The sequence below is a fragment of the Cajanus cajan genome, chromosome 9 (assembly GCF_000230855.2).
Source record: "Cajanus cajan strain Asha chromosome 9, NIPB_CcT2T_4, whole genome shotgun sequence".
Lineage (NCBI taxonomy): Eukaryota > Viridiplantae > Streptophyta > Magnoliopsida > Fabales > Fabaceae > Cajanus > Cajanus cajan.
Window position 1 is genome coordinate 18,791,178 of NC_138525.1, and position 16,526 is coordinate 18,807,703.

General features: G+C 36.4%; 1 protein-coding gene across 2 annotated transcripts; it reads left to right on the forward strand.

The window, feature by feature from the left end:
* The first annotated feature begins 353 nt into the window (after nucleotides 1–353).
* XRN3 (5'-3' exoribonuclease 3) lies at nucleotides 354–12,774 on the forward strand. 2 transcript variants are annotated; one of them, XM_020348186.3, is made up of 23 exons: nucleotides 354–899; nucleotides 1,018–1,120; nucleotides 1,230–1,306; nucleotides 1,994–2,185; nucleotides 2,280–2,399; nucleotides 2,562–2,624; nucleotides 2,795–2,938; nucleotides 3,366–3,530; nucleotides 4,686–4,763; nucleotides 4,867–4,953; nucleotides 5,489–5,785; nucleotides 5,984–6,079; nucleotides 7,706–7,801; nucleotides 7,881–7,951; nucleotides 9,352–9,480; nucleotides 9,573–9,649; nucleotides 9,743–9,783; nucleotides 9,874–9,948; nucleotides 10,071–10,228; nucleotides 11,194–11,310; nucleotides 11,411–11,486; nucleotides 11,673–11,755; nucleotides 11,878–12,774. In XM_020348186.3, the coding sequence occupies exons 1-23, from the start codon at nucleotides 696–698 to the stop codon at nucleotides 12,530–12,532; spliced, it is 3,204 nt and encodes a 1,067-aa protein (XP_020203775.2). In that variant the 5' UTR covers nucleotides 354–695; the 3' UTR covers nucleotides 12,533–12,774. The 2 variants fall into 2 exon arrangements, with proteins under 2 accessions (XP_020203775.2, XP_020203776.2); XM_020348187.2 differs by having other exon boundaries at nucleotides 11,206–11,310.
* The last annotated feature ends 3,752 nt before the right edge of the window (nucleotides 12,775–16,526 follow it).

Genomic DNA, 16,526 nt, shown 5'->3' on the forward strand with positions numbered 1-16,526 from the left:
ATTACAAATTACAATCTTTTCAATAATCTATAAAAATATATAAAGAATACTTCCATTTGATTTAAGACATTTATATTTTTTTATTATATTTAATCTTTTTCTCACCAACATATTATCAAAGATAAAATAAAAATAAAAATTATAAAAAATAACTATTTAATCTGTACTTATTTAATTTTTCAACAAAGTCGCGAAAGGTCTTTTTCGTTGCCAATAACAATAATATTATGCAAGATAAATACTAATATTATTTCACTTTGACATAAAAATAAATACTGTAACAGTGCTATTTGCAATCTTAGGAGTTAGGACACATGGGCAGAAAAATATCTGGCCGCGCGCAGCCCTTAAACCTAGGCTAATGCAATGGGCTGACGATTGAAACCTAACCGATCTCTGCATTGACAAAGACCAAAAAGCCCTCTTTAAATATCACGAAAAGTTGAAAACCCTCGCCACTCTGCGAAATCCGTAAAGGGTAGTATCGTCCATTGGATCCCGTTCTGTGCCCTAGCAAGCCAACACCAACACGCGCGAGATCAGTATTATAGCGCAACAAGCAAAGAATCGGGCCCTCACAGCGGAATCAGTGTTTGCTTCTTCTCGCATATTCTTCCTCCTTCAGATTTGAGAGAGAAGAATAAGAGAATTGGATAAGACCTTTCGCTCTCGCTTTCGCTGAATTGATCCGAGAGATGGGAGTTCCAGCGTTCTACCGGTGGCTGGCGGAGAAGTATCCGATGGTCGTTGTGGACGCAATCGAAGAGGAACCGGTCGTCATCGAAGGTGTTCAAATCCCCGTCGATACGAGCAAGAAAAACCCTAACGACATCGAATACGATAACCTCTACCTCGACATGAACGGAATCATTCACCCGTGCTTCCATCCCGAGGATAGGGTAACGCTTCTCCTCATTCTCGCGAATTCCTCTTCGTAACGGTTTTATTTGTTTGTGTATTGTTACTGTTCGAATTTCGAGATTGTGAATTTGAACGTTTGTGCGTTTTTGGTTGCAGCCGTCTCCGACGTCGTTCGACGAGGTGTTTGAGTGCATGTTTGACTACATCGATAGGCTATTCGTCATGGTGCGGCCGCGGAAGCTGCTCTATATGGCTATTGGTGTGTGTGTGTTTCTTCGTTGTGATTGTTTTTACTTTGTAATTTGTAATTGTCATTGCGTCGTGTGTAATTAGTGAGGCTTATTTGGTTTGTTTGGTTCAATTTGTAGACGGTGTTGCGCCGAGGGCGAAAATGAACCAGCAACGGTCTAGGCGGTTTAGGGCTGCGAAAGATGCAGCTGATGCGGTATGAGTTGTGCTTATTTTTATTTCCATTCAGTAGGTGTTGTGCGGTTTTCGATGCGTTAGACTTCAGTAATTCGTGTTTCTTAGTATCTAGTAGAGAATTTTTATTTGTACGGGAAATTTTACGAGAGAGGAAATAGAGGAGTGTGAAAGGTGGTAAATGATGTAATATTGAGATTGGGAAAAGAAGTGTTGGTGTATAAAATATTGTATTAACAACACGTCTCTATCTAGCAATTGTTGCACTTTGTATGAACTTACACTGTTAGGCTGTTATCAACAATTCAGTTGAATCAATGTCATGACATACTAGTTGGTAATTGGAAGCTTGAACTGCACAGTTGTCTGATTACTGTTATATATTGAAATAGTGAATACTCTGGTCTTGGTCTGGAGTATTTATGCACTGCATTTTTTTCATCTCAGTTTTGTGGCTTACATCTACTGGTAAAATGTTTTTTTTTTTTTGAAGTGGGAGATAGTCTTATGATAAATATAAGTTCTCTCATAACAACATTTGAGGTGAAAGTGGTGGTGTTTCTTACTTTCACCCATTCCTCTGTGATTAATGTTGTTGCTGTCTTACGATAATGAAATGTATATGAGCAACTTCCATCTGTCCAGAAAATGGTGAAATATTTGAAAACATGCCTAAATATTATTTTCCCACATTTCTCTTGTGTGATAGGCTGCCGAAGAAGCAAGGTTAAGGGAGGAATTTGAGAAGGAGGGCAGAAAGCTTCCTCCTAAAGAAGAGTCGCAAACTTTTGATTCAAATGTCATTACACCTGGAACTGAATTTATGGCTGTTTTGTCAATTGCACTTCAGTACTATGTTCATCTTAGGTTGAACAATGACCCTGGTTGGCAAAATATTAAGGTAGAGTTCATTTTATTTAAATTTTGTGGCTGTGGCAAATTTGTCTTAGTGGAGGGGAGGATCTTAATGCTATGGTTTATGTTTGTGCCTCAAGGTTATTCTTTCTGATGCAAATGTTCCTGGTGAAGGGGAGCATAAGATTATGTCCTATATCCGCCTGCAGAGAAATCTTAAAGGTTATGATCCAAACACACGTCATTGCCTATATGGTTTGGTAAATATCTTACTTCCAACTTCCTATTACTCTTCAAAATTCAACTTCAATTTTTTTTTCAAAAAAAGAAAATCCAACTTTTGATTTTTCACTGTGTCTTCTTTGCTTCATTTATCATGGATTATAAGTAACCTGTGCTTATCATTGGGTGTCTGATGACAGGATGCTGATTTGATTATGTTGGCATTGGCTACCCATGAAATCCATTTTTCAATTCTTAGAGAGGTTTGTGTGTAATGAGTTGTTCTTTGTCTCTGAATTGGAGTATATTAGCATAGTAAAATAATTACATGATGTTGATAGTGAAGAATGATTTTTGTAAATTTTATGCAATGTTTTTGGCTTCTTTCCATCAGACTCTGTGAGTGATAAAATTGTTGGTTGGGAAATTGCAGATTGTATTTACTCCTGGACAAGACAAATGCTTCCTCTGTGGTCAGATGGGTCACATGGCTGCAAACTGTGAAGGAAAGGCAAAAAGGAAGTCAGGAGAGTTTGATGAAAAAGGAGAGGCTATTGTGGCCAAAAAGCCCTACCAGGTCAGCGTTTATGATTTGAAATTCATGTGTCAAAGTTATCTTATATTGGATAATAATATATATATGTGTGTGTGTGTGTGTGTGTGTGAGGAGGAATTCGTTTACTTCAAGAGTAAATCTACTTAGCTTACTCCGTTTAATAAGTCATATTCTTCATCAAATTTCAACAATACAACCATTTAATTTAAAGTTTTTAATACATAGATAAGTCTGCAAATTTTAAAAAAATTTGAAAAGCATTTAATTCGTTTCATTAATTCAAATCAACGTATAAATTTGATGTAGAACATGAGTTATTAAATAGAGTTAGTCTATGTAGACTTACTCTTGGAATAAATGGATCCCTCCCCCCTCTCTCTCTATATATAACAATTTAGTTTTGGCACTTTAGTCATTCATTCTCTCTTCCTTTTCTTTTCATTTGTAGTTTCTGAATATTTGGACTCTGAGGGAATATTTGGAGTATGAGATGAGAATACCTAATCCTCCTTTCGAGATTGATTTTGAATGCATTGTGGATGATTTTATCTTCATGTGTTTTTTTGTTGGAAACGATTTCCTACCACATATGCCTACACTAGAGATTCGTGAGGTATGTTATTCTATATCTCTTGTTTTCTCTCTCTCTCTCTCTCTCTCCCCCACAAACTTTCCCTCTTTTCTATTTTCTATATATTTGGTGAATCAAATTTCAGGACTGGTCTCTTATTTTCTAAGCATTAATTGTGGATTTTGTCCTTGACTGAAGCTAACTGGTATTGGACAAATATGGGAGCTGTTTTTTTCTTTCCCTTTTCCCCTTGTTTGGATTTTGGTCACTAATGTGAACAATTTGGGTCAATATTGAACATTATGGATTTCTTTTATCTAAATACTAACAAGGAACTGACTATCAAGAAAGCATAAATTGTTAGATAGAACAAGGCAAAAGCACTTTAGGTTGTAGCATGGATAAAATATCAAACCCACTTTACCTTGCTCTGAAATTTAATTTAATGTAAAGCATGTGAGTTTTCATGCTGGATTTCATAGTCTTGAATTAGGAACAAACAACTATCCCAAAAACTCATGCTTTTAGATGGAGGCAAACCAATGTTGTAATATATGACACAAACTTTAGAAGTGAGCCTTCAGGCAAGTGCACACTTCTGTATGTGTCACTGAATCAAAACTCTTTTAAAATATATGGTATAGACTATGGATCAGTTTTCAAGGTTTTGCAAAAGTAGTAATGATTTTGAAATAACATCTGTTTGCTTTTTCACATATATTTGTTGAAAGATGTCTGCGAGTTTAGGTGGCCATTAATTTGCAGTGACCTAGCATTTTGTGAGGTCTGCTTTGCAGTCATGTTTGCCCAAGTTTGGAATTTGGATTTCATGTGACAAGCCATAGGATGTTATCATATGAATATGATCTTTCAAATGGGTTTTCTGGTACAATCATAGAGAATGTAATCTGTGTTTCTAACTGGTTGTTTTATTTGAGTTAATTGATTAAGACAATACACACACACATATATATCCTCCCACGTCTCTAAATTTTTCTCTAAATTTCAGGGATGGTCTTGATGTTGAGGCAGAAGGAAGCCATAATCTTTAGCATTATCTTTAATTTCTTAATTTTTGACATATGGAAGTAATTATGTTGTGATGATATTGGCTGTGGTTTGATGTTTTATATGCCGTATTAGGTTATGTAACTAATGTATTTGTTGGAAATCTCATTTTTTAAAATTTTTATATAGGGTGCAATTAACTTGCTGATAGCAGTATACAAGAAGGAATTTAGGGAATTGGGTGGTTATTTAACCAATGGATGCACGGTAGGTGATGGTAACATGGGGTGATTTGTTTGATATGCTGTGCCACTTTTCTTCTGGATAATGTTTGTTTATGATTTGTCTTCTTCTTTCCCTTTTTTTTCAGCCAAATTTGAGCAGGATAGAGCACTTCATTCAAGCTGTCGGATTTTATGAAGATAAAATTTTCCAGAAAAGAGCTCGATTGCATCAGGTCTGTTGAGCTTGGAATATTATACCATTATTCATGTTTGCTTTGATTGATGGTCAAGTACTATAAATATTATAATATTAAGGTCTCAAGAGAACTATGCAAAGAACCCTGAGGCATTGGTATGCAAACATATACTATTGTCAAGTTTGTCTGACTGTGTGATAAGGATGTTTAAATTATTCAGATATTTTTCATGCATGTTGAATTGCAAGACTCTATGGTTTGTTGGTACATAAATTGTTTTTCAATATTTCCTGTTATCATTGTGTCAAGTTGCATCACTTTCCCCTTTGTGGGTACTGGGTAGATAGAGAGAGATCATCAATTTGTGCCCGTTGGCAGTGTGTGTATGTCACACTATTGATGATGTATGAATGTTCAATTTTTGTCATAATTTAGAGCCATGTAGTATACAGGGGGCATTTTTGAAAGAGTGACATAGTAAAAATTTATACTTCTGCATAGTTTTTCTTCCTAGAGAGATGTTTGACTCTGTTCTGAAGTGATCATTTTGTATTTATTATTCTGCCTTCAGCGACAAACGGAGAGAATAAAGCGGGAAAAGGCACAGGCAAGAAGGGGAGACGATGTTGAGCCTCAATTTCAACCAGAGTCTTTGGTTGCAGTTTCACGATTCCATGGTTCTCGTCTTGCTTCTGCTCCAACTCCTTCACCATTTCAACAATCCGGGCATTATAATTCTCAAGTGTCCTCATCAGTTAGAAAAGACAATAAAGAAGCCTTTGAGAGGCCTGGTAAAGTTGCTAGGTTATCTTCAGGAGCAACTGTTGCTGCTGCTATTATTGAAGCTGAGAGTAGTCTTGAAATAGATGTATGTTTTCCTGCTTCAGGAGAGGCATTCTTTAGAACTAATATATGGGCTAACCTGTTACTGGGTATGAGCCTGGCAATGAATTAAATGCACTTTGTTATCTTGTAAAATCATTGTTATTCCAACTTCTAATGTTTTTACAATGAGCTGGTTATTTCCTCCATTCTTGTCTTATTATAGTATTCTTTTACCTTTCAGGTTGAAGATAATAAAGACGAATTGAAAACAAAATTGAAGGAGATACTTCGAGAGAAATCTGATGTATTCAACTCAAAAGACGCTGGAGAAGACAAGGTAAAACCTGGAGTTCTTACAGGTTTTTTCTAGTATTCTAGTTTTCCTGTGTTTGTGGTTGTGGTTTTATTTGTATTTAGTAACTAACAAATAATATGTAAATTATGCTGCCTGTGGATATTAGATCAAATCTTAGTGATTTAGTTATATTGCATGGGAGACTTTCCCATAGTGGCCTAGTGGTAGTGGGGGGGGGGTCATGGTAGTTAGAACTGCATGAATTGTACAATTCATATCCTGATTAAAATATATTTGTTTTTTCTAAAACATTTTTTAGGTGCTATCGAGCTGAATTTGAATAAGTAGTTTTTTCCTCATTATTTCCAAAAGTATATCTCACTATATTAGCTATGTTGTGAGCTATTTGAATTTAAAAAGCCAATATATATATATATATATATTTAATGTTTTTATATGTTAAAATATTTGTGTTTACAATTATTGATCATGAATCTCTTACGATTCACAATACAGTCCAATTCACAATTCAGAAAATAGATCTTATTCTGATTTGACAATTGTTTTTTATTCTGTTGTTGGTAATTGTTATTTATTTTTCCATCCTAGAAACTACATTTTATGTTGAGGAAATTTTGGGATTTTGTTGGGATCTCAGAATATTAATCATGCTTAAGTTTTCAAAATGTTTAATTCATGATTTGGAAAATAAATCTTTTGATTAACAATATGAATTCTGATTTGACAACCTTGGTGGGGTTCGTGGGGATAAGTCTCTGTTGTTGGTAATTGTTATTCATTTCCCATCAAAGAAACTCTAATTTATGTTGAGGAAATTTGGGAGTTGGGATCTTAGAATGTTAATTGTGATGATGTTGATAAGTTAACTCTCCTATGAAAGAAAACATGAAAGGAAATATTAAATATTAAATTCATGATCCAAACTGTATTGGATTAATTTTATCTCTATTATTATTTAATACAGGCTTATCCCTGTACTTTTTTGTCTGTATTCCTTATTTATTTATTTATTTTAACTACATTTAACACTTTTCAAATTGAGTCCTTGTCTCAATGTACAAAAAAGTAAAACTCCGGACAATTTTAACCGAGTTTGTAGGGCATGCCTTGGAAGGATTATCCATTTATACTTGTTTATCTGATAGTGTTGATTCATTTTGGACAATATTTACTACTATGTGCTGGAGGGAATGATTGAGTTGTTACCATGTGACCTGGAACAAGTTCAATCTATGAAATCAGTCTCTTGGTGACTTAGTAGCACTACCCTTCCCTCAAATACATGCTTAACAGGAGCTTATAGCACTAAAGCATTCTTATTTGGTTTTTGGGGGGGCAGTGATTGGATGCCAGATTTCAGTAAATATTTGTGATTGTGTTTGGATACTGTAATGCAGATGCTCACCGTTATCTTTTTTGTTATGCCACATTTGGAATTGAATTATGTGCAAACTTTGTGCCACCTTTGGAATCAAATTCTTTTTGGATCTAGGCTATAACTTTGTATTTCAAGAAGTATGACATGCATATTTATGTAGTGCTTGCATTTGTGACTATTATACTGCATTTTTGTTTGTTGAAAGTTATTTCTCTTAATCTTTTTAAGTTATTTCACTTCATTTTTGCTGATATTTCTGGTTTCAACAGATTAAGTTGGGAGAACCAGGATGGAAAGAGAGGTATTATGAGGAAAAATTTTATGCTAAATCTCCTGAGGAACTTGAAGCAATACGGAAAGATGTTGTAAGTTAATGAATTGAAGTGGTACTAATTTTGATTCATAGCGGATATCTTGGTTTTCTTATTGTAGTTTGTTGTTCAGGTCTTGAAATACACTGAAGGCCTATGTTGGGTGATGCACTATTACTATGAAGGTGTTTGTTCTTGGAATTGGTGAGTTCTTTTTCTAGTTTTTTTTTAGAACTCTACGAATCTGAAATTATGTTGGCTTTCCTTTACTTTTATTATTGAACTTAATGGTGTTTTTCTTTTTCCTCACCTTGATCAAATTTGTGATGCCTAATTTTGGGTATTGAATGCTTAATTTTAACCCTTGTTTGGTCAAAACCAAAATTGTGTAATGCATGATGCTTGTTGATAACCTTTTCCTGGCTTGTTCTTTCTACTGTTCTGCTCAGTTTCTTTGCTGAACTCCTTAATTAATGTTGTGTGAATTTGGGTACCAATGTCTGAGGTTAAGGTTGTCAAAATTGCTAGTTGAATCTCTATTGACTTTTTTCTTCCCTGACCCAACACCACAGAGTAGGGAAAAAAGAAAAGGAATCAGTTTACTTGTATTTAATAGACCAGTGCTCTCTGCAACAATTCCCTCCCACAATTTTTGACGCCTCCCCTCCCCTTTTAAGTCAATTTAATACCTTTTCACCCTATTCTGTAACCACTGTTAGTTATATAATAATAGGGTCAATACTGTTAGTCAGATAAGCATAGTGGATCATAAGTATATCCTTTCTCTTCTCTTGCCTTTTGTCTAATCTTTAGTTGAAGTCTATGCTTGACAAAGACTAAAACATCTAATCTTTTTTTTTTTTTTGCTCTAAGCAGTTTCTTCTTATTATTGACTTAATCACATATGCTACAATTTTTTTCAGAGCCAGTAGCACTACAAGTGAAACTCAACTCTCATTGCTAGCTTTTGTAACCCTTTAGCCTCTCCACCATAACTTTCCCTCCAAAAAGAGCTGCAGTTTCATAACAAAAGCTAACATAAAAATCAAGACTGTATTTTAGCTTCCATGCTCTTTCTAATAATCTCCTCATCTACCTGCCTCTAAATGTGGCTTCCTGTGATTTGTTAGAATGTTCAGGTTGATTTACAATTTAGCATCTTAGTTTCTTGTAAAATCACATTTTTTAGAGATAGTGATGTTTGGTTTTAATTGGAAAATTGTAACTCCGACGAACTACTAAATTACTACAATTGGACAAATTCCTTTTTTGAAAATGTTGGAACAAATGTTGTTTTAGGCCTGTAATACTAATACTGCTATCGCATCACCTGTATTGACACTGTTAACCACAGCACAAGCTAATTGCACTGGTTAGAAGACCAATGTTTTCTGTGTGACACTGGTAAGGTTACATAAATTTATCCTTCCAAGACCCCACTAGGCGGGAACCTTGTGCACTGGGTTGCTTTTTAATAGATATAAGGAAAGCACAGCTAGCGCAAAAATAAGAAAACTTATTTACTTGCATGTGAAATTTTCACGTTTTCTTGATTTCAAATTACATGTCTTATTTTACCAATATATTTTTTTGTTGTTGAACAGGTTTTATCCTTATCATTATGCCCCCTTTGCATCTGATCTCAAGGGCCTCAGTGAACTTGATATTAACTTTAAGCTGGGTACTCCATTCAAACCATTTGACCAGCTTCTAGGGGTCTTTCCTGCTGCAAGGTTTTCTTGCTTTCCAGCTTTCTGTTTTGGTAAAGAATTTTAGCTTGCTGAACTTTTGTTAGTGTAACATTGTTATTATCATATATCTACAGCTCTCATGCACTTCCTGAGCCATATAGGAGACTTATGACAGATCCAAACTCACCAATCATTGATTTTTATCCAATTGGTATGTCATTATTGAATTGGACTGTAAATTTAAGCTTTAGAAGTTCCACTGTATGAGTATTGCTCCCTTTATAATATTAATGTTGTTTGTCAGACTTTGAAGTGGACATGAATGGAAAACGCTTTGCTTGGCAGGTTCAATCTTCATTTACCTTTGCCTTTTTCTTTAGTATTTTCTAGACAGGACTGCATTATAGCTCATGATATGATCATTCCTCATTGCAGGGTATTGCGAAGTTGCCTTTTATTGATGAAGCGCGTCTTCTTGCGGAAGTTCACAAAATTGAAAACTTGTTAACAGTATGTCTCTATCCTTCGAGTTTAAATGCATATTGTTTATTTTTCTGTTCCTATCACAAATTATTTACATATTTTAGCTTATATATTTTGACCTTATCCTGTTTCTTTTAAAAAAATAAAAGCCAGAGGAAAAGAGACGGAATGCAATTATGTTCGACTTGCTCTTTGTGAATTCTTGTCATCCTCTCTCTGCATGCATAAGTACACTTGACAACAAGTGTAAAAACATGCCAAACACTGAACGAGCTGTGGTCAAGGAAAAAATCGATCCCAAAGAAAGGTGGGTACATAATGCTTTGCAATTTTCTAAACAAACTTTTTGGATGATGATAAGATTTAATTTTTAATTGAATTGCCTTCTTATCATAGTAGTGGATTTGTTGCATATGATGAAGCATTATTTATGGCCTTGAGTCTTGGGACTATGATGTGGCTAGCCATAATATCATCTTTGAACTTGCATGGAGCATAATTATTGAATTTAAATTTTCCTTTATGAAAATAAATTGTGATGCCTTTGTGTTTTTTTTTTTATTTTTTTTTATTTTTTATTTTATCTTTTCATTGATAATGAAATTGGATGTTGAGAAATGAGTAGTTAATGCAGAACTGATAGGTATCTATTTTTCAATTTTAAGTTAAGCTTGGACATACTACCTGCATAACTTTATTACTTTAAAAGACTTGGTAAAACTAATTAATTTGTAAGATAGCTGATCAGAATGTGGGTTTAGGTGCTTGAGCATTTTATCACTAGTTAGCTACATGTTGCTGAAATTCCAATTTAGTTCTTAGTTAATATTCAAGTCCACATACCACATATTGGTTTAGCTGCTTAGAAGTTTGAAGTAGCCATGTTTTACTCAAAGCGGACATCTTAAATGATGTGTCATTTGTGTCAGTGCTAGTCTGGAATTAGTACTATTCTGTTTGGGCACTTAATGTTTAGTTAGGCCACATTATTATGTGAACATGTAACATACTGATAAGTCATCATAACGTGAGTGGCCTTGTTGTAAGTTTTTAAGGAGGATAGTGTTTTTTGAGTAGCGAAGAAACAGTTGTTTGAATAGTTTGATAATTGTTTTTTTTTTCTCCAAAGCAAGCACAATAGCTGCTTGTTGATGCAATAGAACTTTCCCTGTAGTTTTCAAATGCATGAAATTGTCAAGTTTGGTTACTTTATATTCAAATTTGTAATAACAATTTTTAGATCTTGCTGGACTATTTTCTGATGTTATTTAGGGATACATGCAGTGGTGGAATGAATGGTTACCTATCCTTATGTGCTGGAGAACCTTGCCCTCCTATCTTTAGGTCTCCTGTTGCAAGCATGGAAGACATCATGGACAACCATGTTATGTAAGTTTCTCAATGCTGGGTATAAGAACATGATTAACGGTCATGGATCTGAAAGTTGATGTGGTTTATCTTATTTGTCTGTTCGTATCTTGTAACTCAGATGTGCAATATATAGACTCCCAGATATGCATAAACACATTGCTCGACCACCACAAGGAGTTAAATATCCAAAGAAGGTATTAATTTTTCTAGCTGCTCTTTATTTATACCCTCCAACTCCCGGAGCCCCTTTCTGGCCTTTGTGTCCAATTTGAAAGCTTTTCCATAGTAAGACACTGCTCTGTTTATACTAGGACGCTTCTTTGTGTTTTTTCTATCTTTATATACTGTAAGGTTGATAAAATAATGTGCTTTGTGTACAGACTGTAACAATTGGGGATTTAAAACCTGAACCTGTTTTATGGCATGAAGATTCAGGCAGGAGACATCATGCTGAAAATGGGAGGTGAGGCTTTGTTTTAGTTATATTGAGGCAAAAGAGTTTGGTGGTTAAATTTATGATTTACTTTTGTATTGCATGCAACATCTGGTTGGCTAAAACTGACAGGCTCTGCTGTGGTATTTCAGGAAAAACCCTCCAGGAGCTATCTCTGGTCGGGAGCTTGGAGAGGCAGCACGCAGACTCATTGTCAATTCCTTACAGGCAAAGGTTGACAGTAATGGATACCGACCCCCGCATAATGGACCTCCTGTGTCTTATCCTGCACCAATGGGTCATCGACAACCAGTGCATTCCTATGGTTATGACTCACGCCCAGGATACGTGGCAATGCCACCTGTTTCTCCCTCACTCCAAAGCAGACCACAGTTTGCTCCTTACAATGCTGTGCCTACTGCTCAGCAGTATGGTTATAATCAACCGTACCAGCCACCACCTGTGCCAGCATACAATCCTCGTCAGCAATCAAATTCTTACGAAAGAAATGACTACCAACACCATTATCCAAGAAATCACCACCAGGGTAGTGGGGGTAGGCATGGATATCAATCATCAGGTAATGCCAATGCCAGGTTTACGAATACCCAAGGTGCATATGCTAGTCACCATCATCACAACCAGAACTTCCAACCATCTAGAGGTTCTTATCAGAATTGGACTCCACGAAACAACCCAAGTGGACACAGGGAACAACATGGTCATCATTCGTCCAATCAATATTCTTTATTAGATAGAAGAGGAAACAGGAATCCAATGCCACCACCTGGTTATAGTCGCAAATAAATTCATTTGGTCCAGGGAATATGCTTCCCTATGAATTAAAAATTGTTGTACCATATCTTTTTCTTCAATTAGTTGAGGTTTGAGAGTTGTACTTGCATTTTATGCTATTGTTTTTGAGACAGTAATTACCAATTTTCCATTGAATAGATTAGTGTATCAAATTATAGCCCCTAAAACTCAGGTTTGATAACATTTTGTTACTTGATAGGCTATTCAATTGATCGTGTTTTTCCCCCTGGTTAGATTGTATATTCCAGAGTGATACTTTCATTTTCCAGTCCGTGCACGTGATGCTTGTTGAGCGTGAGAAATGACGGGTAATTATGTATTTAGTGAATTATGTCGCATATTAAGTTGATTTAACGAATAACCCAGTTAAGCAGTTACTAAGGTCATATGGGCGCAATGGTTTAATCATCTGTTAAATCTATTTTACTACTATTTTCCGATGTGTAATTTTATGACTGATACTTTAAAGACAAGTAGAAATTCAATTATATACGCACATAATTAGTTACTTTTGCACTTCATAAATCTTGAGTATGTAAGCAGTGTGATATTGAGAATATGGTATTTTTTGGTACAATTTTTCATACTATTTTAATAAATTATTTTCATCTTTTTTAGTCAATACTTTTTTTTTTCATTTATCGAAAAAATTAACATTTTTTAAGAAATATTATTTAGTCTTAACTCAATTATTTTTCTTATACAGAATGAGTATAATCTATATTCTGTAACATATAAAAGTGATAATATGATGGTCTGATAAATAAAGGTTATCGGAAATCAATTCACTTATCAAAAGGGGGTTCACCTCTTTCTCACCATTTTGTGCATGGAGTTTTGTTTTGTGAAGCTTTGGAATTGCAGGCCCATGTGATGACCTCAACTCTTGAAGAGTTTTGTTTGGCATTTGATATGAAGGTGAATCTAGACAAGTCAAAGTTTGTCATTTCCAAAGGTGTCCCTAGGTCTTAGGTTGAAGACATTTCACATACTGAGAATTGAGCATTCAACCAGGATAAAGAGTTATCTTGGGGTGCTCATGCTTTAAGGGAAGACTAAAATTGCTAACTTTAATCAAGTGTTGGATAGATTCAACAAGTAGCATCTTGGGAAAACAAACTTTTGAATAAGGCTGGGCGTTTGTATTTAATAAAATCAATTCTCACTTCTATACTAGTTTACATTATGCAATCTCTTTGGATTTTGCAAGCTATTTGTGATAAGATTAATCAAACTTGTCATAGGATGTTATAGGCCAAACCAGGAGCTGCTTGTTATTAGTTGTTGGTTGGCTAGAATATGATTTCAAAACCTCTAGAGATGGGAGGACTAGGGGTATGGGAGGCTCAACATATGAATATCTTGCTCCTTGGGAAGTTGATTTGGGATCTTGTCCACTCCTACTACAAACCTTGAGTTAGTTTTGTTCGTGCCAAATATTTGAATGGTGAGTCGGATCTCTATGCATGCAGTAAGTTAGGCGCCTCGCCAGTTTGGAGGACTATAGTTAAGGCCCTTCCATTCATCCATGGGGAGTTTCGTCCAAAGTTTGGGTTCGATCACTCATTGTTGTGATTTGATGACTGGTCTGGAATGGGTAAACTTGGAGCCGAGGTTCTAGTGATCCACATCAGTGACTTTGCTGCTACAGTGGTATAATGTTGGCAAATTGGAACATGGGATTTTGGCTTCCTTCGTACTGCTATCTCGAATGAGTGCTTGGTGTTTTTTCAACAACTTGATATACCTTTAACTAGAGTTAGGGTGGACTCATTCACTTGGACGAGAGACCCTTTATGATGTTATTTAGTTGCATCAAGATTTATATTTCTTAGTGTAGAGGGCACTGGGTTGAACAATCTTGTTTGGAAGAAAGTGTGGCGGCTACACATTTCGAAAAAAGTGAAATTTTCTCTCTCGTTAGGATTGCATACAACCTTACCTACAAACATGTTTTGCCACTTAAGACAACTGGGGGAGATTGACCTTTGTGCACGTTGTTTAGGTGGACAAGAAACAATCTTTATTCACTTTGAGATTGTCCACATTCCCGTGAAATCTAGTTTCGGTTAGGATATACTCCACCTCATCTATTCACCAGCTTAGAGAGCGTTGTATTGTTCAAAGATATCATTATGCATCATGAGGCTGTTAGGTTGGGCATGACTAGTTGGTGGATATGGAGGTATAAAAACAATATGGTTTTTCAAGGTTCATGATGGTTGATGGATTCAGTGCTAAATAAGGTGCATGTTTGCCTTGATGAACTAAATTGGTGGCTTGATTCTTGAAAAACATGGTTGGAAAACACATGTTGGTCCCCATCGAATTATCCAGGGATGAAAGTAAATATTGATGGTAGTTGGTTGGAGGGTCAAAATAGGGTAGGGTTTGGAGAGGTTATTTAAGATAGCGTGGGAAGATGGCTAGGTGGTTTTGCCAATTCAAAGAAAGGGGGTGATCCTTAATTTGCAAGCTGAACTTTTGACAATAGAGGAAAGGTTATCTTTTTGCTGAAATTTTGGTTACATATAGGTGGTGTGCGAGTCAGATTGTGGCAGGGACAGTAAGTGTAGCAAAAAACTCAAAAATTGTAAAGAATGTAACGGGACCCACCTTGCATGGCAATCATGATACTTCTCTCAAATTGCAAGAGGTCACTATACCTCCTTCTGTCCCACACTGGGATCCCAGGCATACCACGTTGATCCCAACGAATCAAACTCGACTAAAAACCACATTACCTGTGCAGGCTTTGGAGGGTCCCCAACTCCTCTATTATGATGAACCTCAACCACTAGCTAGATGGCTCCTTAAACATGGCAGAGCATAACCATCACTCTTTTGGGAATGCCGACATGGAACTATCAGACGAAGAGGATGACGATGAGATGGTGGAAGAAACCCCAAGGGAGGTGCTAGCTATTAAGAACCGCTAGGATGCACCTAACAGATGTTGTGGCTTGTTGCTCCTTTTTTACTATACATGGGAGACTTAAATTGTAAAGTGTTGTCTTGGAATGTTTGTGGGGCTGCGGGGAAGCGAAATTTATCTCATCTTCGTGATACCATGCGCAAGCATCATCCAGACCTCGTGTTCATTTTTGAGGTCCACACTCAATTTGTATTAGTGCAACATTTTTGGAAGGATTGGGCTTTCGACAAGTTGAAATTCAAGAGGCGTGGGGCCATGTTGGGGGAATCTGGGCTGTGTACCATACATCCTCTACATTTTGCTTCAAACTTCTTGATTCTCAACCACAGGTTGTCTCGTTGAAGTCTCCAAAGGCTCTCTAGTTGGATTTGTTCGGGGATCTATGCCAGCCCAGTTCTCAATGAACGTGTGAAGTGTTGGGAGGGCCTGAGAGTTCTTCATCTTCACATTACGCAACCATGGGCTATCATCGGAGATTTTAGCGAGACTTTATTGTCTTCCGATCAACGAGGTGGTATGTTTCATCCTAATCGTGCCGCTTTGTTTGGGCACATGATGGAGGAGTGTCATCTCTTAACCTTGGATCAAGTAGGCGGCCACTTTATGTGGCACCGCATGACTGGTCAACACTGTCCCATGCACAAACAGCTTGATAGGGTGGTGGGCGACATGGCATGTCGCATGCAATTTCCAGAGGCTATGGTCGAGGTTCTTCCCCGTCGCCATTCTGATCACAATCCTTTACTACTTAGATGTGGGGGCTTCCATCGTAGTAGGGGAGTTCGTCCTTTTCGTTTTGAGGCAGCTTGGTGCATACATGATGATTATGCAGAGGTTGTGCGCTCGACCTGGAACAGAGGGAATGGAGATGTGGCTAAAGTGCTTAACCATGTACAAGACGAGCCATTAGTATTTAACAAAGAGGTTTTTGGGAACATTACAACTCGAAAACTGGTGCTTGATCGTAGGCTTCGTGGTATCAAACGTTCGTTGGAAAGGGTAGACTCTTTACAACTACAACACCTATATCACATGCTCCTACAGGAATAT